At 41.0% G+C, this 27,790-nt stretch overlaps 2 protein-coding genes across 2 annotated transcripts; both read right to left on the reverse strand.

Moving 5' to 3' along the window:
• Positions 1–11,178: 11,178 nt before the first annotated feature.
• On the reverse strand, positions 11,179–12,496 carry LOC122030235 (cysteine-rich and transmembrane domain-containing protein WIH2-like). The gene is made up of 3 exons (XM_042589409.1): positions 12,335–12,496; positions 12,053–12,245; positions 11,179–11,545 (listed from the first exon to the last, which is right to left on the reverse strand). Exons 1-3 carry the CDS (start codon positions 12,384–12,386, stop codon positions 11,500–11,502), a joined length of 291 nt encoding a protein of 96 aa, XP_042445343.1. The 5' UTR covers positions 12,387–12,496; the 3' UTR covers positions 11,179–11,499.
• A 5,514-nt stretch (positions 12,497–18,010) lies between these two features.
• LOC122030416 lies at positions 18,011–24,966 on the reverse strand. The gene is made up of 3 exons (XM_042589620.1): positions 24,666–24,966; positions 24,431–24,586; positions 18,011–18,345 (listed from the first exon to the last, which is right to left on the reverse strand). Exons 1-3 carry the CDS (start codon positions 24,952–24,954, stop codon positions 18,011–18,013), a joined length of 780 nt encoding a protein of 259 aa, XP_042445554.1. The 5' UTR covers positions 24,955–24,966.
• Between the last annotated feature and the right edge of the window lie 2,824 nt (positions 24,967–27,790).

The raw sequence follows: 27,790 nt of genomic DNA on the forward strand, positions 1-27,790 counted from the left end.
ATTCATTGGATGAAGAGTGAACCATTTGAATTGCTCATGCATTGCATGCATTGGATTCATTGGATGAAGCGTGAACTATTTTAATTGTTCATACATAGGATGCATTGGATTAATTGGATGAAAACAAATATTAATGTCAATTAAGGTAATTGACATTAAAGCATGAAGCAATTTCATGGTGGCACAAGGCGAATACGCTCGCCTCCAGCGCCCCGCCAACCTGTCCCAGGGTCAATACGGAGGAGGTAAATCACGGGTGGCTACTAGCCTTTGGAATAGTGACTATCACATAAGGGAGACATTTACCTCGGCTTTGTTGAGATTTGAACCCCAGACCTCATGGTGGTAACACCTCATGCACTAGCCACTAGACCCATCCGATGGGACACATGAAGCAATTTCATGAATCTATAAAAAAGGGTTTTTTTGATTCATTTTGATGATGAGTTGTTGGTGTTCTTGCTCTTCTTCCTCCTCTCTTCACTTGGCTGAAACTTCCAAGAAGGGTTGCTAGCACAACCTTTGGTTATTTTTATTCTCCGCTTTGTGAGTTTGTGAGACAAACGAGGCTTGTTCGTGTGGATACCATAGAGGCACGACCACTTGAGATTGCGAAGGAAACATTGCTGTCGGGATTGCGAAGGACACACAACAAAGGTATAACTCCTTTTCATGTAGAAACTTAGTACTTAGTATATGATTTTCTTTTACATGGATCTTTTGGAAAGGAACTAGATGTTTTTCGCTGCGTTTTCGCATGTTTAGTGCCCTAGTTCATTACACCTGACACACTTGGTAAGTCATTTCTCTTTCTGTCATTTTTTAATCTAACTGATTTTTTTTTCTCTTTTGCAGTCAAAGTCATGTTTAAGGCGTCGATGAGCGGAAAAGGTAAGATGACTAATGTCAAGCTCAATGCGAGGGGAGCCACCAATCTGGAAAGCTGTGGGGGCTTACCAATCAGCACTTTAGAGGAGCAGACCAGAGAAGCAAGTCGAGCAGTGGGAAGATACCCATGGCTACCATAGGCGAGCTTCCACCCGCTCAACCTTCCATGGTCCTAGAGGCAGTCCCTTCTGAGTCGGCCACCTTCGGCGAGCCCCTGGTCCAGCACCAACAAAGGAAGAGGCTTTGATCGGAGGCTACCTCCCACTTAAAGGCCTCTATTCCATAGTAGTTTGCAGTTGCGTTGGTTCCTCAGCCTCCATCTATGTAGGGCGAGAGCTCTTCATCCATTATACTTAAGAGGATGGTCGGCCTATCAACACTGTCATTGTCCGATTAGACTCCCTCCTTATCGGAGCTACCAGTGGGGACGATGCTAGCGCAACCGATTTACTACCTGCCACCACCTGACCAACCCAGCGACCCTTACTTCAGTTATTTGTTCCTCCCCAATGTCTAAGTCCAAAAGAAAAGCTACTTCAGAGCCTTCAGATCCGAGAGATCGTAGGCATATAACAGCCATTATCAGATTGCCTACCAATGACTGGTGCCATCCAAACGACGTGGAGTTGCACTCCCCTGAATATCAAATCAGGATACAAGGTCCTTTGGCCAAGACCTGGGCAGATGCTAGGGTCATGATAGTGACTATTGTACAAGGGAATCTTGCTGTCAGTTTCACTCAGAAATCCACTGGGATAAGTTTTATCTGGCATTTCTTGTTAATTTTCCTGGTTGGTCATAATTGACAACTTTTACTTGTAGTTCTAGGTGGAAAGCTTGGCCATGTGCCAAAGATTGACCTTCCTTGAACACGAAAACAAGCAACTGCAACCTTTGATCGGGACGTTGAACGCCTCATAGGCCATGGCCAATAGGCTCACTGTCGAGGTGATCCAGCTCAAAGAAGACCTTTATGCTAGAGTAGCATGGGTCTGCAAGAGGGGGGATGAATTGCCTATAAAATAAAATTAACTCCTTCTCATACTTTGGACTCGATTAGTAACACAACTAAAATAATAATAATAAAACTAAACTAAACAACTTAAAAGAAATTAAGAGACCAGAATTTTACTTGGTTACAATCTAGGTGGTTGTTAATCTAAGGCAGTGAAATATACTAAAAGTTTTACTTCAAGCCATCAAGGACTTAGAAATAAAAAACAAAAAAGCCTGGGCCCTGGCCAAAAAACTTCAGGAGGCGGAAGAAGCTCTGTCCACGGAGCAAGTTAGCTGAACAACCAACCAGACAGCTAGCGAGCTCCGCATCGCGAATCACCAACAGGCAATCATTGGAAAGGACGCTGAGCTACAATCATTGAAGGTCGAGCTGGAGGCGTCTAAGGCACAACTCACCAAGTTTAAAGAAAATGAGCTCGCTCGATTGGAAACTTTCGGAGTTGAATATCTCCGTTTGGAGGGTTTTAGTAAGATACTGAACAATCAGTCCTTCTGGCTATTTGACTATGACATTGATGGAACCCTTCAGCAACTGAAGGAAGGTGGCCACCTCTCCACCGAGGTCTCAGACAAGTTTATCTAGAGAGAGAAGATTGTGGATTCACTCCCAGACAATGTAACCGCCGATCTGGCCTAGCTTTGGCTTGTATTTATCAATAACTTTTTGTGGCAACTCAATAGTTCTTGTACAAATTTCTAAGTATAATTCAATGTGCATCTGTTCGACTTTTTAGAGTTCTCATTTTCCTTAATCTTTATGTTCCATCCTCAAAACGTACTCAATGTGAGTGCAATGCAGAGTGCGAGAGCTAAACTTGCCTGAATTGGTCGAGCGACACAATACTCTAAGATACTTAGGCGCGAGGATTTTGCTCGCTTGAAACTCACCCGAACGATGCAAAAGTCTTTGGCACATAGGTGCAAGGGCTTTGTTCGCTTATATTTTGGCCGAACAGCATAAGAGTCTAAAAGTGTGAGAGCTCAACTCACTTATAACTCGTCTGAACAGCACAAGAGTTTTTGACACTTAATGCGAGGGCTTTGCTTACTTAGAACTTAGCCAAATGATGTAAGAGTTTAGAGGTGTGAGAGCTCAGCTCACTTATAACTTGCCCAAACGACTTGAAAGTTTTTGACACTTAGGCATGAGGGCTTTGCTTGCTTATAACTTGGTCAAACAGCTTAAGAGTATGGAGGCATGAGAGCTTAGGTCACTTATAGCTTGCTCGAACAGCGCGAGTCTTTGACACTTAGGCGCTAGGCTTTGCTCGCTTATAACTTGGTCGAATGACGCAAGAGTTTGGAAGCGTGAGAGGTTAGCTCACTTATAACTCGCCTAAATAGGTTAAGAGTCTTTGAAACTTAGCGTAAGGGTTTTACTCGCTTATAACTTGGTCGAACGATGCAAGAGTCTGGAGGCATGAGAGCTCATCTCACTTATAATTCGCCCGAATGGTGCGAGAGTCTTTGACATTTAGGAATGAGGGCTTTGCTCACTTATAACTTGACCGAACAACTCAAGAGTCTGGAGGTGTGAAAGCTTATCTCACTTATAACTCGACCGAACGGAGTGAGAGTCTTTGACACTTAGGCTTAAGGGCTTTGCTCGCTTATAACTTGACCGAACGGCTCAAGAGTCTGGAGGCATGAGAGCTCAGCTCACTTATAATTCGCCCGAACGGGTCGAGAGTCTTTGACACTTAGCGTGAGGACTTTGCTTGTTTATAACTTGGTCAAACGGTCAAGAGTCTGGAGGCGTAAGAGCTCATCTCACTTAAAACTTGCCTGAACTACGCGAGAGTCTTTAACACTTAGGCATAAGAGCTTTGCACGCTTATAACTTGGATGAATAGCTCAAGAATCTGAAGGCGTGAGAGCTTAGCTCACTTATAACTTGCCTAAACGATGCGAGAGTTTTTGACACTTAGGTGAAAGGGCTTTACTCACTTATAACTTGGCCGAATAACTCAAGAGTCTAGAGGCGTGAGAGCTAATCTCACTTACTTGCCCAAACAGGTCGACAGTCTTTGACACTTAGGCGTGAGAGCTTTGCTCGCTTATAACTTGACCAAACATCTCAAGAGTCTGGAGGTGTGAGAACTCATCTCACTTATAACTCGTCCGAACGGGTCGAGAGTTTTTGACACTTGGCACGAGGGCTTTGTTCGCTTATAACTTGGTCATAAGACGCAAGAGTCTGGAACACTTATTAATTTTTCATTCAAATTTTCCTGCATTCATGGAACAAATATTTTTACAATTTATATAAATTCAACCATAAACTTACTGCCCAACTCGGTAAGGCTGTAAATGGTTTGCACTCTAAGGTCGTTCTAGGTTCCTACCATTTTCATCTTGTAAAGAATAAGATCCCGAAATGAGCTTCTAGATCACTTTACATGGTGCTCCCTAAGGGGTTTCTAGCTTGTTGATGTCACAGACTAACTTGACTTTTTTCCAAACTAAGTCGTCGACCTGGAAGGATTTGGGAATCACCTCTTGTATTGTAGTTCTGCTTCATCCTCTGCTAGTATGTTATTAGCCGAATAGTTACTTTATACATGATTTCATCTATCAAGTCTAATTCTATAAGGCGTCACACAAGATTTTCCTCGTCATAGAGCTGCATCTGATTGGACTCCACGCCTATCTCAACTGGTACCACTACTTGCCCCGGTATACCAAGTGTAACGGGGTTATGCCAGTGGCTTCTCTAGACGTGGTGCGATAGGCCCACAGCAAGCTCAACAGTTCATTAACCCAACTTCCTCTAACATGGTCGAGTCGAACTCTAAGTCCTTTAAGGATTTATCTGTTAGTGACTTCCGCCTGACCATTACTCTCAGGGTAGGCTACTGAAGTGAAGACCTGTGTAATACCATAGTTGGCGCACCACTCTCTTAGCCTTCTTCCTTGAAATTCCCTTCCATTATTAGAAACGAGCTTGTGAGGGATGCCAAACTAACACACAATATTTTGCCATAAAAATTTGATAACCATCTGCTTAGTTATCTTAGCGAGTGGTTTAGCCTCTATCCATTTAGAGAAGTAATCCACTGCTATGAGACTTCCTTTAACCAGTCACCATGGGGAAAGACCTAACAATATTCATGCCCCACTGGTCAAATAGACAAGACACGATGGATGCCTTCAGCTCTTCTGTAGGCCGATGTAGTATGTTTTGGTATTTCTGACAAGATAAGCAAGTTGCAACTGTCCGGGTGGTATCTACTTGTAGTGTAGGCCAAAAATATCTAGCCAATAAGATTTTCTGAGCCAATGACCGACCACTCAGATGAAGAGCATTGGTGAACTTTTTACAGGATGTATTGAATGTTTTCTGATCCGATGCACTTAAGTAGTTGCCTTGCAAAAGTTCTTTTGTATAGGTGAACTCCAATTAATGTGAACTATCTCACCCTCTTTTTTTATCAATCGAGCCTGCTCCCGATCAACTGGAATGTTATCCAATCGAAGGAACTCAATTAAAGGTGTCCTCTAATCGCTTGAGGCTCCCATTCCAGCTGATCTCTCGATGTGAGCTACCAACATCGCCTGCTTGATCGGCTTATCCATCACTACAGGGCTTAAGGAACTTGCTAACTTGGCCAGCTTATCTGCATATTGGTTGTCCGCCCGGGGGATCTTTTGCATGATCACCTCTTGGAACCCCGCCTTTAACTTCTCAAAACCCTCAGTGTATAATTTCAGCCTGACGTTATTTATTTTGTAAGTTGTTGAGTTGTCAGTTGAGAATATGAGGGGATAAGAACCTTTGTGACTCCCACATATCGAGCTGCATGCAGACCGGTGATAAGAGGTTCGTATTCTACTTGATTATTTGTAGTCCGATAGTCCAGCCGAACGGACAGCTGCATTTGATCTTCGCATGGTGATATTAAAAGTATGACCACTCCGCTGCCTTACTGAGTGGACGATCCGCCCACATATATCCTTCAAGTTTCCTCTAGCTCGATGTTCTGTACTTCAGTCACAAAATCAACTAAAGCTTGTGCCTTGATCATCGATCTGGGTTGGTATTGTATATCAAATTCGCTCAGCTCCGTGGTCCACTTGATTAGCCACCCGAATGCCTCTGGGTTGAGGAAGACTCTCCCTAGTGTATTGTTAGGTAACACAATTATGGGATGCGATAGAAAATATAGGCGTAACCTTCAAGCGGTGAGGACCAGTCCATTCGCCAATTTCTTAAGATAGGTGTAGCGACATTCGACATCTTTCAATAAGTGGCTTAAAAAGTACACTAGTTGTTGTTCAGTGTCGTTCTGTCACACTAACGTCGATCTGATCACTCGATCTATGGATGATAAGTACATCCAGAGCAGCTCACCGGTGACAGGATTTGCCAGTATAGGTAAGAAACTAAATAGTTCTTGAGATCCTCCAGCGCTTTGTCACAGTCAGCATCCCATTAAAACTTGGTAGCTTAGTGTAGGACTTTGAAGAATGGATGACTCCAATCAGACGATTTGGAGATGAATCTTGACAAGGTTGTAATCCGTCTGGTCAGTTGCTAAGCTTTCTTTAAGTTACGCAGAGTGGGCATGTCTTGGAGCGCCTTCATCTTGCTCAGATTTGTTTCGATTCCCCGCTCGGTAACTATGTAACTGAGGAAGCGTCCGCTCCTATCTCTAAGTAGGCACTTGTTGGGGTTGAGCTTGACTTCATACTTCCTCAAGGTTCGGCTGGTCTCTTCTATATCTGTACATAGGTCAACAGCTCGGAGGATTTTTATCAATATGTTGTTGAGTATACCTCCATATTTCAGCCGATCTGACACTAGAATACCTTGTTCATCAACCTCTGGTAAGTGGCTTCGGCGTTCTTCAACCCGAATGCCATCACGTTGTAGCAGAAGGTTCCATCGGCCGTGATGAAGCTGAGCTTTTCTTGTCTTCCTTAGAGAGCGGGACTTAATGGTAGCCCTGATATACATCTAGCATGCAAATTCGCTTGCAACCCACTATGGATTCTGACATCTGATTAATGCATGGAAGAGGGTAGTAGTCCTTTGAACAGGCTTTGTTCAGATCTTGGAAGTTGATACAAACTCGTCATTTGTTGCCAGTCTTAGAGACCAGCACCACATTGGTGAGCCAACTCAGGAACTGAACTTCGCAGATGCACCTGGCCTCTAGCAACTTCTCCACCTCCACTAAGATAATTTGGTTTTGTTCTGAGTTGAAATCCCTCTTCTTTTGCTTTATTGGCCTGGCGTCCGGTCATACATGTAGCTCGTGCTATGCTATCATCGGTGAGATACCCGATAGCTATGCTATCATCGGTGAGATACCCGATAGCTCATGGGTTTCCCACATGAACACATCATGGTTTTGCTTTAGACAGGCAACCAGCTCGACCTTCTTTTCTGTGCTCAGATCGACCACGATAAAGGTAGTGACCTTCGGTCAGTTGGGGTGCACTTGTACTTCTTCTTTCTCTTCATAGACCAGCATGGGAGGCTCCTCCAGAATTGTATTTACCTCCAACCGTTGGGCCTTCTGAGCGGCTCGCGACTTAGTCTTGACCATTTCTATGTAGCACCGGCGAGCTGTTAGCCGGTCGCCCTTAACTTCGTTGACCAAGTTATCCACAGGAAACTTGATCTTTTGGCAAAACGTGGAGATGACCACTAGGAACTCGTTCAGCATCGGTCGGCCCAATATGACATTATAAGTGGGTGGAGTGTCCACCATAATGAAATTAGTTGTCCTCGTCCACTTAAGCGGCTCTTCCTCTAGTGATATGGCTAATTGCGCTTGGCCGATCGGCAACACTTCATTGCCTTGAATCCATATAAGGGCATTGTCATAGGCTACAGCTCGCTACGATTGATTTACAATTGATCAAACACCTTCTTGAATATAATGTTCACCGAGTTGTCTGTATCTACAAAAGCACAGTGGATATTATATTTAGCAATTACCGCACGGATGATCAAGCCGTCATCATGAGAGACTTCTACTCCCTTTAAATCCTGAAGACCAAAATTGATCTTTGGTCCTTCTGTTTTTTTTTTCTACTGTACCCGACAACATGGATTTCCAATCGTCGAGCATGTGACTTCCGAGCCTGGTTGAAATCACAGTCCGTTGGGCCTCCTGCGATCATGCCGATATCACTTTGAGCGACGTTGTTGTGGTTCTCTTCTTCCTGAGTTGACAGGCGTGATTGCTAGGTCGATGCCCGGGTGAGCCTTTCATACTCTATTCACTAGGGTTGTCGTCGGTGCTATTCAGCCGCCGACTTGACCTCCTCGTGTTGTCATCCTAATCGACGATGATGGTGGCTGATATAGGTTATAGTGAATGGATCTCGAGAATAACGTGGTGATTAAAGTTAAGGGTTTGCGTTCGATCGAGCTTCGCCCTGCTAATCGTTTGTCAAAAGTTTAATATAAGGCTAAGTGCCCCTGAGCTCACCCGAGCTTTACCCGGTTGAGCGCACATAGAAAGCCTTACGTTTGATCCGCCTTCGTCCGGTCGATCGTATGTTAAGAGGTTTATAAAAGGTTGGTTGCCTTTACGCTCGTCCGAGCTTTGTCTGGTCGAGCGCACATAGAGAGCCTTACGCTCAATTAGCCTTCACCCAGCCGATCGTATGTTGAGAGTTTTATATATTGCTGAGTCTTAAGTATCTAGAACCCGGTCAACCCTTCAGCCGATTGAACTTCTCTAAACCCGACCGTCTATTATCTGACCAAACACATTATGTCTTGAGTTTCGGATTAGAATCCTAGGGTCCTTATACTCGATCGGGTTTATAACCAGTCAACCCTCTTTGAGCATCTTGCTCTAGGACTGCATGGTCTAGACCCAAGAGTCCTGATAAACATATCCAAGTGAGGAATATCCCTTTACCTCAAATTAACTCAATACACTATCCTAACTTTGATTATCATGTCCTCCTCTAAATCCACTCGACATAACTCATATCAACAGATAAGTTGAGATTGGAGTACCTAACCTTCACGAAAGAAGTGATATCTGCACCTCTAAAAATTCCCAGGACTCTGTACCGGAAGGCCTTGAAGGTATATGCATATCATCGATCCATTACAATGATAACATTTTTATTTATTTTTTATTGTCGAGACATAATCATAAATATCACTTGGCTTTTATGGATAATTAATAACTGATAACTAGATCTTATCCAACTTACACTAAAAAAAATTATTATTTAGGGACGAAAATTTAGGAACAACTTTTCAGACGAATCCAGATTCATCTTAAAATTCGTTGCAAATTTGTAATGAATCCAGATTCATCGCAAATTTACAACAAAAATATGTTTTCATAGCAAATTTCCGACGAAAATAGGATTTTTTTTTTCCTCTAGTTATTTGTAATTATGCAACGTTTTTTGCCACGAAAAGTTTTGTTGTAAATTTGGGACAAAAATATATGTTTGTCGCAGATATGATATTATGAAATTTGCAACGAATAAATATTCGTTACAGATTTGCAATGAATTCTGCGACGAAAATTTAAATTTATCATAAAAATTCCCAACGAAAATTATGTATTCGTTGCCAGCATTTTGTAACGTCATTTTTGGGAAGAATATAATTTCATCTCAAAATTCATCACAAAATATTTTGCGACGAATTGTTAAATTGACTAATGCAAGACCATCAAACTAAGAGTAGATGGACGATGAGTTGATAGATGAATGTAGATCTGTTATAAATTTATAAAGCCTAACGATGAGAAGAGATGTAGTTAGCCTCAGTAGGGTTCCATTTAAGGTAATGTTAATATGAAAGCGCCTTTACATTTTTTTTTTTTTTTTTAAAACTAGCACCGTATATTCAGGACCGATTAATCTTGGAATGCATCATAGAAATGTCCTTTCGGATAAATCGGAAGTACATATAACGGACAGCCCCGACAGTTAAACATTCTAAAAAATTTGTCATTACGCCGTTAATAAGAATCGAATTGTGAATATTTACAAGATTAAATAGACGCTCGGTTGAACCATAGAGTAAGAAAAACAAATTAGAGCAAACAAATAATATCGTTAACTCCAAACGGTCAAATATTATTGATCTTAGATAAAATATAGACAAATAAATTATGAAGAATTACTAACGATCTTTTACATGGAGAGATTACATACCTAATGAGATCTTTTATACCTGCATTGGTATTTGGTTCCGACTAAATCAACACCATTCTCAGAATTATCACAACGTCAGAAAAATAAACTTGACTTCTAGAATCTGATGCAACAAAATCAACAACAGCATTTGCGTCGGATACTAACAGATATAAAACAGATAGAATCAAGACATTTGATAACCCAATCGATTCTCCACCCAACTATTTTCCGGGGAATTCTTTTGACAAAAGATTTGAAAAGGAGTGCAACCTTAAAATACACTCCTAAATTATCTTTCAATCAAAAACAAAACCGTATCAGTTGAATCCGAGTTCCTAATTTGCATGTGGATATACAAAATAGTCTTCCCAATGTAACTAGTTATCTACAAGAAAATAAAGTAGCAGAATTTATGTTCAAAAAGTCAGCAATCTTCCTTTCACCCGGCATTGTTCTCAGAAAAACTCAATAATACTTTGGAAATAATAAACAGTGATAAAATCACGAAAAAGTAAAATGGGATACCATGAACGAGAAACAAAGCCACAGGTGTTTAAGATGAGATTTGAGACTAAATAAATACAAATGTCTAAGATAATGTTTCTGAGAATTATCTTACGCATCTCCTAGTCATGTGAATTGTACGGCCATAAAGAACATAGGGGCAAAACTAATCAATCAACTCTTTTGTCTTTTGTCAAACACGGGACCTTGGGCAAATGCATCAAAATGAAACTAAATGACTTAAGCTTATAAAAAGAAAAGAATGTAGAAAAAGAAGTGTTTTACCTTAGTTAACAAGTACAGGACTAATTCTTGCCTCCATTTCAGGTTTCGTCTATCTTTATTTGCCTTTGATTCTCTACTACCCTCTTGGTTTCATATATCACCTTTCTTAATATGTATTTTCATCTGTCCTTAATTGCTTTTGATTCTCTCCTTCCCTCTTGGTTTTATGCATCACCTTTCTAGCATTCTAACCATGCATTGAAAATGCAATGCTCACCAAAGCCTTTGAAATTGGTCATGCGGCAGCTGAACACCTCGGTATTTTAAGACATTAGACAAAGTAGCCCCTTCTGTCTATATTTAATGCTATTGTTCAAATTTTTAATTAAAAATCAGCAAAATTATAGTAAGTACTGGTGGTTGGAATGCAATTACTTAATGGATCAAAACATCACTACAGTTAATTTCCAGGAAGGGTTTTATTTCTGCTCCCTTTAAGATTCCCAATGTTGAGTTCCACATCCAACTGAGCATTGTCTTAAACAACTGGAATAGAAAATATACAAATACGATAACGAACAGAAACACAAACGAAATTGGATCCTAACATCTCAGTCTTACAATTATCATAGTGATTTAAACAAGAAGATAAGCTGAGTTTGTTGACGAGCTGTCTATCTAATCAAGGAGACACGCAATCATTCGAACTGGAATTGTGAGACGACCTCAGACTCCAAATCAAAAGCAAGCATCCAAAAGACAACAGCAACAAAGCGCGGCCAAACTGCACCAACCAAACAACCAATTTAAAGTGATTAAAAATGTTTTAGCTTAATAGAAATAGTTCAATAAAATAAATTCCGAGATCCAGCCAAATTCGAAGATTAAATATTAGTTTTTTGAAAAATCGGCCAGAAGAGCAAGATTCCCATGGACAATTGGCAGAAGTCCATTTCATTAAAGTTGCCCAAACCCGACAGCTATTGATGGGAAATAAAAACTAAGCGATGATCGACACGGCACTGACAACCATAACCGCACCGACCCGGCGCACGATAGCGCGCATTCCCCATCGGCACCCTAACCACCTTTTTCGACGTGGGACCACAGGGATCTGGTCAAGATCGGCGCCCGGAAGAGTCGGAGGAGGTGGTCCGGCCAACTTAGAGGCGGATCTGGTGTTACGCGGGGAGATCGCCGAAAGATAAGCCTTGATCGATGCTTAAACGATGGCTCAAGATTGGAAACAAACGAAACCTAAAACGGATAGTTTGAACATCAAGATCATTACCATCCCTCCATGAAGGAAGGGCCACTGCTCTGCTGCTGCTGGGGCGGTGGCTGAGCGTAGGGCTGAGGGTATCCTTGTGGCGGGTACCCCTGCTGCGGGTACCCCTGTTGCGGGTAGCCGGCAGGGGGGTATCCCTGCGGCGGGTAACCCGGCGGCGGATAGCCGTCTTTCGGGTATCCTTCAGGCGGGTAACCTACTTATCCACAATCGGAAACAACAAGAATCACAATCATCCCCAAACTCTATCGAAAGATCTACATATGAATGGAGACGGATAGCTACCTTGCGGAGGAGGGACGCCGACAGGGGGCTGCTGCTGGTTGTAGTAGCTCATGTCGTCGAGTTTTCGATCCGCGGCCGCGAGAGAGAAATGATAAACCGGTCTAGGTCGGAGGGGCTTAAATAGTAGCGGGATTAGAACGGGCTAGATAAGCGCGTTAAACCCGTGTCCTGGGCTTTTTGGTTATGATAAGTCTTAATGGCCATGGCTGACCATTTGTAATTTGGAAAAAAAATACATGATTTATGATTTAGGTAATTGAGAAAAAAAATAAACTGCCATTTTATCAGATCAACCCTTGCACATGCTTTCATTTTTTTTAATGTTTGTTTGATAAAGGTAATTATATTATAAGTCGATCACGGACTTGAGACCCCACCAAAATTCGAAAGACATACACCGCACATGACATTTCCAAGCGACAGGTCTTGTTGAGCGTGCTGCCCCCTTGATACTGCTGTTGGAAAACTTCCACCATTTCCGCCACTGTCCGAAATATCTGGCTGATGTGTAGCTAGCTTCTAAGGTTTAGTGACAGAACAGTTGAAGAAGAGGTGGTCCGATGTCTCATCTTCTTGTTGGTACAACGGGTGAGTCTTGTAGGCTACGTACAACAGGCTGTTCTTGGTGTGTATCCTACCGTTCATGAGTAATCAAATGGTGAACTGATGCTTCGACATGATGTGCGGCTTCTATACTGACGGTTGTCCATGCCTTCTTGTTGCTCCTTGGTTTAAAGAAATTGTATGTCACTACAACTCCGCGCCACAGCTCTGGATCAAACCAAGCGTCCAACAATGACTCAACTTGTTGGACAAAATCAGCTTGGCTACAGACAGATAATTGGTGAATCTGGAGCGGTCACTTGATTATGGGGTGTCGGATACTTTGACTTGCCACTCCCACATGTTGGTGTGCTGCAAGTATTGGTGATGGATCCAACGTACTCAAAGGGAGTCCTTTCGTTGGATGTTTACAATGACTTGGGCAGAAGTGCTGAATTCTAGGTTTGAAAATCGTGCAGTTCATATCCTCCTTCCTTCGCTAAACACATAGTGGCTGAAAAGATGGACGGATGTTTGGTAGACCATACGAAGGATATGATGTATATCTTGTTGATCACTGCACAAGCTAAGGGAAGGATAAGATGGAAAGCCAGAAACATTCGATATCTTGAAGTACCATATTCACCAATTAAAGCTTGCCAGAGTAAGATAATGTTTGCTTAGGCCACGAAGCTAATTTCCTCAAGATAGCCTCTGCCAAAGGCTCATAATTGCAAGTTCTCAATTTCTCCACTGCAATTAGAATGCCCAAGTATCAAAAGGGGCAAGAACCTCGTTAGAATCCTGTTATCTCTAGTAGCCTGCCTGTTGTGCCGCCGTTGACACTGACCATGAACAAATTGGACTTGTTGAGGTTCGGATTCATCCCAGCTACACTTCAAAACTCCCTTAAATAGTTAGTAATTGTGCTGATAGTCACTTCATCATCCTCGAGAACACTTTCCAAGCACAAGTTGAACAGGAAAGGGGGATAGTGGATCCGCTTGCCGCAAACCCCTTCGTCCCTTGAAGAATCTATGCACTGCTCCAAATGCCCACCGAGTAGGAGATTGTAGTAATGCACTCCTCAATCCATGCAACGTATCGTTGTGGACATCTGAACTGGCAAAGTATAGCTAGGTTAACTGTGTCAAACGCCTTTTGGAAATCAACTTTGAGCACACACCTTGATGAGGTCCTTTTCTTTGCATACTTTCTTGAGAGTATTGGTCCCATGCGGTCGGTGAAAGATGGGAGGGGGTGAATTATCTAAATTATAAATACACTTTTCTCGAAACTTTCGACTTTGATTAGAAACATTTGCTAGAAAAATAGAATTAAACTGTATAAAAGTAAAAGAGACTATCGAGTTTTACTTGGTTACTACCGGGGAGATTGTTAATCCAAGACAAATGAAACACGTTAAAATTCTCCTTTCGTCGTAGGTGGAGAAACCTCTTACAGAATATTGAAAGCATAGATATAGAGTAAGAAAATTCGAGTACAAGTGTTGTAATGAATGAAAAAGATCAAGACTATATTTATAGCCTACTGGTCGAAAATAATCGTTTGCTGATATGGCAACTCCGAGCGCTTGGACTTGCTCTAGACGCCTTATCTGCTCGCAACGGTTATGTAACAGTGCGATGATAAAGATTTATCACGGTCCGGGCACCTAGCCTAACTTCGGGCACTCAGAGTGCTACTAACATAGACCTAGCAATGATCCGTAGCAACATGCTTCGATGAGGCGCCTGTTAGGCACCAAAGTGGTCCAAGCACCCGGATAAGCTCCGGGCACCTGGACAAGGTCAACTCAAGTTGACTTTGTCAGGTCTTCCGTTCCAGTCGCTTAGGTGATTTCCGTCCATTCGGAGTTGAACTCACCCGAACCCAACTCCGACCTTCTCTCCTCATGCAGTCTTCCGTTTCGGCTTCTCATCCCTCAGAAGCGTTGCGCGTGTCCTTCTTGCTCCACCAATGTACTCTTCCGCAGCTTCTCGTCTCTCGGATGCGCCTAGTCTGTCTACTCAATTCTCGTGTCATCATTCTCGTCCGTTGTGTCTTTCACTTGACTACTTGTGTTCCTAAGATCCTGCATACTTAGACACAATGATCAAATTCACAAGGCATAACTTAACTTGGTTGATCACATCAAAATCAACACGGGGTATTCACAATCTCACTCTTTTTGATGTGATCAGCTCAAGTTAAGTTAGGGTTAAACAAAAATACTAAAATAAATGAATATGTAAATTAAGACAATTAAAATTATGTCTATACCTCCCCCTAGACTTAATATTTTCTCTCTCTTTTTGATCATATTAAAAAATAGGGATAAATATCAAAAATAAATTTCAGGAATACATAAACAGTAACTAACACTTAGAATTTTTTTAAAATTATCTTTTAAAAAATCTGAATTATTATGAATTAAAAACCATTTTTTGGAAAAAAAAATACTTTTAAAAATAATTTTATTCTTTAAAAAATTTTGAAATTTTTTGTCAATGTCAAATATAATAATTCAGAATAGTGATAAAATTTTCATAAATAACCATGATTCATATAAGCAATAATAAAGTATTTTAAAAATAAATAAATTTTCATAATAAATAATTTTTAATAATAATGTATTTTATAAAAAAGATATAATTTTTTTAAAAAAATTATTTAAAAATATATTTCGAGCTTAAAAATCTTGTAACTTTTTCTTAAGTATATAAAATAGAAATTATATCAGTAGAAAAATTAAATTTTCAAAAATTATATTTTTGAGAATTTTTAATATTAAAAATTAATATTTTGATAAAAAAAAATTATAAAATATTAATTAACTGTTAAAAAAATTTAAAATAATTTATTTTAATAGAGAACATGATATTTTATTACAGAAAAAATTTAAAAAATAAATCTTATAAATAATTATTATTTTAAAAATATGATTTCTGTTGAAAATTTCATAAAAAAATAATATAGCGGTCAAAAAATTTTAAAAAAAATTCTATTAGTAGATAATGTTTCCATTTTTCACAGATAAAATTTTGAGTAGAAAATATGACCATAAAATTGACAAAATAATTGATTTTACCACACAGAATAAATCAAGCAAATTAGTTTTTTAGCATGGATTTGAAATTAATTTAATGAGTTAAGCATTATTTTGATATCCAAAATAAATTATTTCTTACTGGATTAACCAAATATATTATGAGATTCTTTTTATATTTATTTTTAGAATTTGACCCTTATGATATCTAAAATATCAATTAAACCTACAGTAATTTCTAAAATGAAAAGGAATTGAATTTAAGCATACATCAGTATTTTTCAATAGTTCTATTTATTGTTTCAATTTTTTATTTTTTATTTTTAATTTATTGAAATCTTCTAATCGACATGATTTTGCTAAGGTTCCTTTTAATTATAAGTTTTCCTTTATTAATTTTTCATTTTCAGTTTCTAATTTGTAAGAATTTTTGGAAAGCATTTTAACGAATTTGTATAGTTTATCAGGAGATAGAGATCGTGTTGGTGCAGTATCCCCTGGGTTAGGTTGACCAGGTTGACTAAGCTTGAGTTGGCTCAAGTTTGAGTCTCGATGTTTGAGTTTCGATGTTTGACAATATATGGAGATTATAAGAGCAATCATCCGATTGAGGAGATTGTTGATACAATTTTCCTCTGGTCAAGGACTGACCAGTTAGATGTGAAGAAGAGTCAAGTAGGTCAAAGGGTTGATCGGATACTTGACTGGGAAAATACTAACTAGAGGTTAGGCAAGTGAAAGTCCTGGTGAGTGAAGTCAGGAAGTTGAGAAATCCTAGTGAGTGAAGCTAAGTAAAAGACCTAGTGAGTGAAACTAGGCAGGTGAAAGTCCCGGTGAGTGAAGCCGGGCAGTGGAAAAATCCTAGTGAATGAAGCTAGATGAAAGTCTTGGTGAGTGAAGACAGGTAGATGGAAAGCCCTAGTGAGTGAAGCTAGGAAAAAGGAAAATCATGGTGATTGAAGCCAAGTGAAAGCCCTAGTGAGTGAAGCTAGGCAAAAGGAAAATCCTGATGAGTGAAGCCAAGTGAAAGCCCTAGTGAGTGAAGCTTGGCAGATGAAATCCTGGTGAGTGAAGCCAAGTGAAAGTCCTGGTGAGTGAAGCCAGACAGTAAAAATCCAGGTGGGTCAAGTATGACCGAACATCCGGTGAATGGAAGTCCAAGTGGGTCAAGGTCGACCAGGCACTTGGCACGAGAAGAAAATCCAAGTGGGTCAAAGGATTGATCGGACACTTGGTGAAGAAGTCCCAGCAGGTTAAAGTTGACCAGATGCTAGGCAGAAGGAGTCTCAACAGGTCACGGTTGACTAGATGTTGGGTTTGGGAACCTTAGACTTGAGTTTAGGCAAGTCAAGATTGGGGTAATCGATCAACTAATCAATTGACCTAAGTCCAATCGATCAGTCGATCGATTGAGAGAGTACTACAACAAGCAACGACCCAATCGATCGGTCGATCGATTAGGAGCAATTGTCGCGAGCACAGAGAGCTGCCCAATCGATCAGCCAATCGATTGGGGCTGGATTTCTCACGCGACGCGAGGAATGCATCGATCGGGCGATCGATTCAAGCCTTTTCTAGTAGAGCACAAAGGCGCTCTGAATCGATCAACCGATCAATTCAAGCCTCCCCAATCGATTGAGATATGACACACTACAAAAAAACCTGTAAATAACGACGGCATTCCCTACTGAATTTAATTCAGTCGGTAAATACAGACTGAATATATATTTCAGTCGGTAGTTACCGACTGAATATATATTTCGGTCGGTAATATTCCGACTGAATATATATTTCAGTCGGCAATTCATTTAATGAGTTCGGGTATTGATGTTTACCGACGGAGTTAACATTCCGTCAGTATATATCGCTAATCGGGTGATTCGATCAGGGTTAGAGTTTACCGACGGAATCACAATTCCGTCGGTAATCCCCGACGGAATCATAATTCAGTCGGTAAATACTGACTGAATATATATTTCGGTCGGTAATATTCCGACTGAATATATATTTCAGTCGGCAATTCATTTAACGGGTTCGAGTATTGATGTTTACCGACGGAGTTAACATTCTGTCAGTATATATCGCTAATCGGGCCATCCGATGGCGCCTACTTGATGCAGGCTGGCGCTGCAGGCCGACGCCACAAGGCCTTGTTCGCTGCAAGCCCGCATGCCCCTACTCGCGGCGGTCGGTTGCCGCAGGGCCGGCCGTCGCAGGGCCGGCCGCCGCAGGGCCGGCCGCCGCAGGCCGCTACTCGCGGTAGGCCGGGCTCCGTAGGCCCTTGCTTGCGACTGGCAATTGCCGCAGGCCCGTGCCCATCTACACTGCTTACTGCTTTTCGATTCTAGTTTTTTTGCTTCTCGTATGAGATCGGATCTGTTAGCGACTGAGTTCGTCTCTCCAATGTGCGAGAGAGAGCCTGTATCGGTTTAAATCTCATCTACGCTGCTGATTTCTATGCTGTATAATAGGCTCTCTGCAGAGGAATCTAGAGTATTTGTAATTGTCTGTCTTTCGTTGGGTAATATTCTTTGGGGATTTCTCCGGAAGATGTTAACCATGCAGAAATGTAAACTTTATAAAAAACAATTGTAGGTCTGATATAACTTTGATTAGAAAATAACACAGTCTAGCGACGACGACTTACAAACTGTTGATGTTGAGTAGAACTGTTTCCAGAGTCTAGTATTGATTACATTTTCGCATTATTGTTCATCAAGTAAGTTATGCTTCAATTCTGTTTTATTGCCTGATTATCATGTTTGTAAACTATTATGATGTGTTGTAATGCTATTTTGTAGATATTATATCTAATGGCAGATCATCCAGCACCACCACTTCGTGGATCTACAGTTCTTAGGGTTGTCGGAGAGTCGTAAGTATTTTTTAATTATTAGTAATTTATGTTCCTTTTTTAAACATATAGCTTATGTCTTAAATATTAGTGTTGTTATCTACAGTTCCTAGTTGTTATTAATTCAATATTAGTGTTGTTTGATTGTGAACCGAACATCTGGTTTACTTTCTCCATCATAAAATTTCTCATAACCACACTTTAACCATGGTACTGGAAGAAGTAGAAAAAAATAAAGAAGCTAGATTATTGATATACTAATAGTGTCTTATTTGATTGATTAACCATCCTTAACACCAATAACCAAGCCCTCCACAACCTCTAGTTTGTTAAACTTTAAGTTGTTTTGCCTAGTGACAAACTCTAAGTTTGTTAAACTTTCATTTGTTGTTTTTTTTAATAATCCAAGTGTCCAAACTTCACCCGATTAATTTTCGAGATAGACAACCTTTCCTTAATTCAACTATCGAGTAAATTCGGAGTGCAGCTTATGCACACTCAGAAACTAACTTGATATTCTTATTGTTCCTTTGAGTACTAGTGTTGTATTGTTCCATGGCCAGACCAACTCCAACACAACTCTGCTGACAAGCAAACTCATAGACACTAGATTTCATGCATAATCTGTCCTCTAATGGGACAAGGTTCCAAGCATAACCTAAAGGTTCAGATTTGCATGTTGTCCTCATTAGGCTTATGATACAATAACTTGAACTACTTCAATCATAAAATGAATATTGTAGTTGTTTTTATAAGGTTTCAGATTCTTAAGTACTTCAATGCATTTTGCAGGAGTCCATATTGATACATTCACCACTGTACAAAATTAGTTATATATATTGATACTATCATTGGATATCTACAATATAATTCAGGTATTTTATTACATGTAAAATTAGTTATATATTACAATTATATCGATTCAGTCTGATTATAATCTCTTATATTTGACTTTTACAGGATTATATTTGGATTTATGTGTAGGCGATGTATCATGGTAAGTTTGGATATTTTGTATTTGACGTTGACTTATCAGTACTTTTGGATGTTTATGATTGTCAGTACTTGATATTTGGTTATGTTTTATTTTGTATTAAATTTTAGAGATATGGTCACTTGTTATATGTTTTGTATTGTTTTTTAGACAGTTTTATTATTTGTTTGTGAGCATATTGTATGTTGTGTTGGTTGTTGATTGTGTAGATTGTGATTATGTATGATTCGTGCTTGTCTTACCATCGTTTGTGATGGTTTTTATTGTATAAAAATTGTATATATAATAAGTGGGAAATGCAGGGCAAGGATTTCAAATTTTTTACTGCATATTGCCGACGGAATTCAATTTTCCGTCGGTAATTTCCGACGGAAATCTACATTCCGTCGGTAATTTATCGAACAGCAACAAGTTTTTACGATACCATCCCGACGGAATTAACCTTTCCGTCGGTATTCTCGGACGGAATATAGAATTCCGTCAGTATTTTACCGACGGAAAGGTTAATTCCGTCGGTGATTACCGACGGAAAGTTTATTTCAGTCGGTAAAAAACCGACGGAATTTGATTCAGTCGGCAACCTCTGTTACATGCCGTTTGCCCTTTGCCGACGGGATAAGTTTTCTGTCGTTAATAAATACCGACGGAAGTCATACATTCCGTCGGTAATTTCCGACTGAATACAATTTTCGTCGGTAAATTAAACGTCGACCCAATTCTTCCCGATGCCAGAAATTCCGTTGGTATTCCGTCGGAAACCTCATTTACCGACGGAATGCCGACGGAATATTCAGTCGTTAGTCGCGACTCTTTTTGTAGTGACATTGCACAGGATGCAGGTTTTGGACGGCTGAGATCGCTGGGATCTGACGTGGCAATCGATTGGGAGGAGCTCCAATCGATTGGAAGCCCTAGAAACACAGATATAAAGGCGATGAAGCGTTCAAACGCTACAACTCTTCTTCTCCAACTCACACGATCTTCCACTGCTACTGTTCGTCGGACTTCGAGTGTGGAAGATAAGTGCTGTTGCACTTTCCAGCTTGTCCAGAGGCATCTTTAAATCTTAATTTTTTTTGAAAAATAATTTTATTATTTATTTGTAGGAAAATTTTTAAAAAAATTAATTGTTATATTATTTTTTATAAATTTTTTAACAAAACTTGTATCTTTAAAATTAAAATTATTTTGCAAAGTTATTTTTGAATGTTTTATTTATTTGTAATAAAAATATCATGTTCTCTATCAAAAAAAAAATTAAAAATTTTTTGACTGTTATTTAATTTTCTATGATTTTTTTTAAATGATCATTTATAATATTAAACAATTTTGAACATTTAATTTTTATAAATTTATTTTTTCTACCGATATACTCCTTATTTTACATACTAAAAAATTTTACAAGAATTTTAGAACTTAAAATTTATTTAATAAGCATTTTTCTCTGCAAATACATCTCACTATATGAATTAATTTATTACTATTCATATTAATTTTATTTATTCATAAAAATTTGATAAGTATTTTATATAAGTTTGTTTAACTGTCACAAAATTTTTCAGATATTTTCATTAATTGAAAATAATTTTAAAATTATTTTTTCAAAATACTGGTTTTTCATTTGTAAAATTCATATTTTCAAAAAATAATTCTTAGAATTTTTCTACATGTCAGTCACTATTTGTATAACTCTTAGGATTTTTACTCTTATTTTTAGTATGATCAAAGGAAGAGAATAATAGATTAAGCCTAGGGGAAGTTAATTTTTTTTTAGCACATTAATTGTTTTAATATTACATATTTATTAATTGTATTGTATGTTTATTAATTGTAATTATTTTATTGTTATTCTACTATTCTTTTTAATCCTAACTTAACTCGAGTTGATCACATCAAAAAGGAGGAGATTATAAGTATCCCATGTTGGTTTTGATGTGATCAACCAAATTAATTTAGGCTCTACGTTATTTGATGTCTTGCATCTGAGTGTGCAGTGACTTAGGAATACAAGAAATCGAGTGGAGGATGCGAAAGACGAGAAAGATGACACGGGAATCTAGTCAATAGGCTCGGTGCATCAGACGAACGAGAAGTTGTGGAATAGTATGCCGATGGAGCGAGAAGGACGTGCACGACGACACTTCCGAGGGACGAGAAGCCGGAGCAGAAGCCTGCTCGAGGAGAAGGCCGGAATTGGGTTTGGGTGAGCTCAACTCTAGCTCAACTTTGGAAGCCCAGAGCATCACCCAAGCGACCGGAGACGAAGCCAACGATCGGAGAAGGCGTCGAACGGTCAGTATGAGGTTGACTGATCCAGACACCCAGACCAGTTGGTCAAGGCGCCTAGACTATCTAGGCGCCAAGACCACTTTGATGCCAAAAGGGCGCCTAGTCGCTGTGGATCACGTTTGGGTCCATGTTAGTACCGGTCGGGGCGCCCAAACATGGTCCAAGTACCCGAAGATGAAAAAGTCTTATTATTTCGTCATTGTGTAGCTGTTGCGTGGAGATAGAATTTGTCGCGCTAGGGGTGCCTGGAGAGCACCTGGACCGTGCCACGTAAGCAAATAGTCACATCGACCAGTGAGCTTATAAAAGGAGCCCAGGTGCTGTTCATTTCAACAACATTTTCTGTATTCATTTTATTTTACTCTGTTCTTCAAAGTCTGAGCTATCAACGTCCTGTACGAGGCTTCTCCGCCTCAGACTTGTGTCGAATAAGGAGTCGATTAATTGAGCTTCATTTGCATTAGATTAACAACTTTCATGATTACAAACGAAGTAAATCGTTTGTCTCGTACTTCTTTTTTATGCATTTAGTTGCTTTTGTTAAGGTATTTATCTTAATCAAAGTCATAAGTTTCGAGAAAGATATACTTGTTTTATTTCAAGGCACTTTACCTCTCTCTTGCCGGCCGCATGGGACCTACACAAAGTGGTCCAAGTGCTCGAACTCTGGGCACATGGACTTGATCTAAGCGTTCGAACAAGGTCAACTCAGGTTGATTAATTTGTCCAGTCCGGTCACTTGGGTGATTTCTAGTCATCCAGAGTTGAACTCATCCGAACCCAGCTTCGACCTTCTCTCCTTGCAGTCTTCCGTTCCGATTTCTTGTCTCTCGGAAGCACCGCGTGTGTTCTTTTCGCTTCACCGGCATACTTTTTTACGGTTTCTCGTCCCTCGGATGCACCGAGCGCGTTGACTCGATTCATGTGTCATCCTTCTCATCCGCTACGTACGTTTTCGGCTCGATTTTTTTGTGTTTCTAAACTTCTGCACACTTAAACATAAGGATCAAATTCACAAAAGCTAACTTGATTTAGTTGATCACATAAAAATCAACATGGAGTACTTATAGAGTTCTTGGGCAAGGCGAATGTTCTCCACAATGGAATGGTTCTCAATTGTCGGATCTAGGATGCTGCTCATCACTGCGTGTAGCTTGCCCCCAGGACTTTGGAGATAATCTTGTACACAGTCGCACACATGCTTTCATGAAATCACGTTATAATGCCCCCAGGATTTGGTATGATGGTAAGTGAAAGAACGAGTTTTTCAGGCAATGAAAGTTCAATTTTCACGGCGCAAATAAACTTCCCTATGACACTCATAATCTTGGGTCGCCCCTGTAATCCATTTATGCCTCTGGATTTATTTGATGACCGATAAAAACACTTTTGTAGAGCTCGAGCAATCATCTGATCAGTGAATAAAAGATAGAAATACCTAAGATAAAATGGAATCACGTTGCAATATGTTTTTTTTAATCAAATAACGCCCCTTCTATAAATTTTTTCAAACTGTTCTCAACTTTTTAAAACCCCGTTAAAATCCAAATGTGTATATTCGCGAAGTGCTTTTTTTTTATTAAAGCCCGTCACTTTCATCTTTATAATTTTACTAACTTCATGCAGGTCGATTTGAGCCTAAAGTTTAGAGATCATACTGGAATGTTTGATATCATCAAATAAAATTAGTTTATGTTTTTGTAATTTTTAGTTTTAATATTTCTTAAATAATTTCCAAATTCTTAAATAAATAAAGTCTACTACTGTCTCGGCTCCGGCCTGCATAATTTTGTATCAAATCACAGTGAACTATTAAACCCAGCATTAATATATTAATTAGTAAAACTATATATCATCATAAAAGTGGAACAAGAGGAGCATATATAAAACATTGATCACGAGATTGAAGTTATTGTGTCTACTTAGGAATTGACAACTAAATTAATTAAAACTTTGCAGTCTCAGAAATGGTCTGTAAGTTCGGCTTCCATTGACCTTGCTTTGTGCTTCTAACGCAAATTTCACCCCCCGAGCATTGAAATCCTAATCCCTGCGTTCCTTCCTCTCCGTCCGCCACCTGATCATAACACAACCATTATTTAACTGATCATAAGCCACAGATTAATCACATATTAGGTACTGTCAAAACTAATTAAGAACACAGAACACTCAAGAAAGGGATCATTAGATCGTTATCAAGCAGTTGCAATTGCGGAAAAACAAGTGGTCGTTTAGTTTAAAGTGATGTCGTGCGGAAAAGGAAGGTGGGAGTGCATGAATCGACCGGGTCATGCAATCGATCGATCGAACTGCGGAAGTCCCAGTTTGCAATTCCACAATCGATCGGAAGAAACAACGATGAAATACCTGATCTACCCTTAGTGAGAATATTACTACTCACCGACGACGACGAGGCAGCAGCATTGGATTCGCCGTCCCACGACCTCTTGATGATCTCATTCTTCGTCGCCACCAGCTTACTCAGCCTTACTTGTCTCTTCGTCCCGAACTCACGCAGCACATCTATGCGATATATAATCATTTCAACTATTAAAATCAGCTAAACGAAAATTCTGTCGATAATCGAATCAGATATATATACCTTCGAAGCTGACGAGGCGGTAGAAATGGTCGACTTGAAGTGGCTCGTCCGGGGCGAGCAACTTGAGATAGCGAACGGCCTTCCCGCAAAGCTCGTCGGCGGTGACAGCTGCTGAGGGTGCGGAGCACGAGCGGCGCTGTGCGACGACGGTGATGACGACGGCGACGTAGTGGCCAGGGTTCGCGGCCATGATGCGGCTGGCTGAGAGCGGGCAGCTTGCTTTCTGCTTTGTCCCGTCTGGATGCTGGATCACAACGGCAGCCACGTCAGTCGTCTGGCAATTCCCCATGAGCAAATTGAGTTCCCGACCGTACGTGCACTGTGTGAATATAACGGATGCAAGATTAATTAGGCTGAGGGAGCTCGAAAGACACACTGGTTAATTAGGTAGGAGGATATAAGTAATCCAAAAAAAAAAAATATGGAGGGAGCGTGAGGGCGACGACGAAGCCGCTACATGAATTGGTGGAATAAAGTGGTCGGCAGGGAGGTCCATGACCATAGGCACGAGCCGACGTCGACGACTCACGAGTGATTTAATTGACGATCGGGCTTGCGTAGCGGAGTTACACGGAGCCTCCAACCGTAACAGCGCAGATGTCGCGGTCGGCGGACTTTATCTTTTTTTTTCCTTGGCACTCAAAGAAAAAAAAATGAAACGTCAGAGTTACGTAGTTTATATAAATTCCCGTGGTTTCAATTCATTTATTAGGATAAAATTTAAAGAGGGAGGAAATTGTGGGGGCGATGACTCTGTGTTACACACTTTGCATCAGAACCGAACAAATTAAACAGGGCTACTGCATGGACGTTGGAACGCGCGCATGAACACGATCAAAATTGTGAAAAATTGAAGGGTACGTCTACTGTTAACTCGGGATCGAGTTACTTACGTCTTTAGGCCATAGTTACAACGTGGTTTGTCCTTCAACTTTGATTTTTGCAGCCAAACAAATATAGCAGATACGTTACGTTTTTATCGATTGCGATGCCATGGGTGACTTGTCAGGGATTCGCATGTTCATTGGCTGTGATGTCGATGTCACCGTATATAATACTAATTGTGTTTAGCTGTGGATTCATTAAAAAAAAATGACTAGTTGTGTATTGATATGAGTTGTAATAATTTGGCTTCTTAAAATGATAGTTGATACGGTGATAAAGAAAAATTCATTTATCAGGGGTTAATTGATATGTTATCAGTTAAAGGTAAAATGGTCAATGCTAGGACTTACGTAAATAACCTTAGCCCAGGGGTTGTCTGGTTATCCTGGTCGGCAAGGGAGTGGCCGAGCGGACCACCCGTCTGGCTTGGATTAACCATGGGTCGGTCGGACAAATGGACAAACCCATAGCCGGATATTCCAGTCAGCAGGAAAGAGAACCGCTCGGATCGCCCGTCCGACTCAAAGAATGACATTATACAGGAAGAGACGAGAAAATAAAAGAGAACACTCTGCCTATCATTAAATATAAAGAAGTCAAGATAAAGAAAAACATTCTATCTATCATTAATGCACGAAAGTCAAGACCTCTAGCAATTAACATTGATCCTGTCGGGAATATGAGAAGACGGAACTGCCGAAGTGACGTGGCTGGTGTTAACCGCATCTCCATAACTCGGATGGTGAGCTGTCTTCTATGTTGACCAAGTCATCAGAAGTCTTCTAGTCAACAGTACCTGTAGTCAGCGACCGGGTTGCCTCGGTCCCTGGTACCCCGATGCTCGAGGCGGGTCCCACGAATATATAAGCAACCGAATAATAGTAGAGCAACTAAATAAATACAAGATGAGTACAATGACGTACCTTGATCCCGGGGGCACCCTCAGATGGATCGGTAAGCTAGTCGCGATGCTGACCGAGTCATTGCGACCGTGCAGGGTAGATGAGTGCAAGTCAGCTGAGGAGCCGGATCTAAAGATGGCGACAAGGAATCCGGTGCAGTATGAATCCAAAATGTGACACGTAGGCCGAAATATGACAACAGCACCTAGGTCGGGATACCACAGCGGCTCGCAGGCCGGCGCATGGCGCGTAGGCCGGATAATACCAGTAACTCCCCATCGTAATAGCGGTACGAAGAGCAAAATACAACGGCTCGATGGCCGGAACCATATCGGCTCGCAGGCCGAACATCATCTCGACTCGAAGGTCGGAGTAGACAAACCTGAGCACTCAAACAGCGGTTGCCCGGAGGGTGACGACGACCGCTAGAGGAGGCAGTGGCTATCACTGGAGGCGACACCCACTGGAGGCGGCGTCAGCGACTGCCGGAGGCAGCGTCAACTGCTCAAGGCAGTTACAGCAACAGCGGGAGGCATCGACGGCAGTGGCGGGAGGCACCGACGACCGTTGGAGGAGGTGTCGATGCCCGCTGGAGGCGTCGGCGGCAGGAGGCATCGATAGTCGCTGGAGGAGGTGTCGACACCCGCTGGAGGCGTCGACGGCAGTGGCGGAAGGCACTGGCGGTCGCAGAGGAAGTGTTGACGCTCGCTGGAGGCGTTGACGACAGTGGTAGGAGTCACCGGCGGCCGTTGGAGGAGGTGTTGACGCTCGCTGGAGGCGTCGGCGGTGGCAAGATGCGCCGGCGGCCGCTAGAGGAGGCAGCGGAGAGGGGAAGCTGAGGAGGGGAGCAAGGGCTCACCAGCGACGATGGAGGAGGTGTGTGACCGACAGCGGTGACGTGTGGGACCAGTGGCGTCACTGGTCTCTTCTTGGCGGCGGATCCGAATCCCCTATGCTTGGCGGCGGTGGCAGCCAAAAAACCATTCCCCTTTGTGCTTGGCAGCGGTCGAAAAACCAAATCACGAAGCCCCTTTTGGCGTGATGAATAGTGCCCTCTTAAAGCAAAACCCTACTCCTATTAAATGACCAAACACCCCTCTCTTTTCTCCTATTTCCTATTAAGGCAAGAGATATATCCGCATCACAAGTCTTTCCTTCAAGTCTAGTTGAAGGAGGCGCGAGTCCGTCTGACTAGATAGTCTATTGCAAAAGCTGCATCACTCTCGATCATAGAGTCAAATCGCTGAACCCATCGTATAATGCCACGCGAGCGGTCACTATAGTAATGGTGTCGCATGAGATGATAACAGTGCCGAGTGGACCAAGTCGATAACTGGA

This window comes from Zingiber officinale, chromosome 10B (genome assembly GCF_018446385.1).
Source record: "Zingiber officinale cultivar Zhangliang chromosome 10B, Zo_v1.1, whole genome shotgun sequence".
Taxonomy (NCBI): Eukaryota; Viridiplantae; Streptophyta; class Magnoliopsida; order Zingiberales; family Zingiberaceae; genus Zingiber; species Zingiber officinale.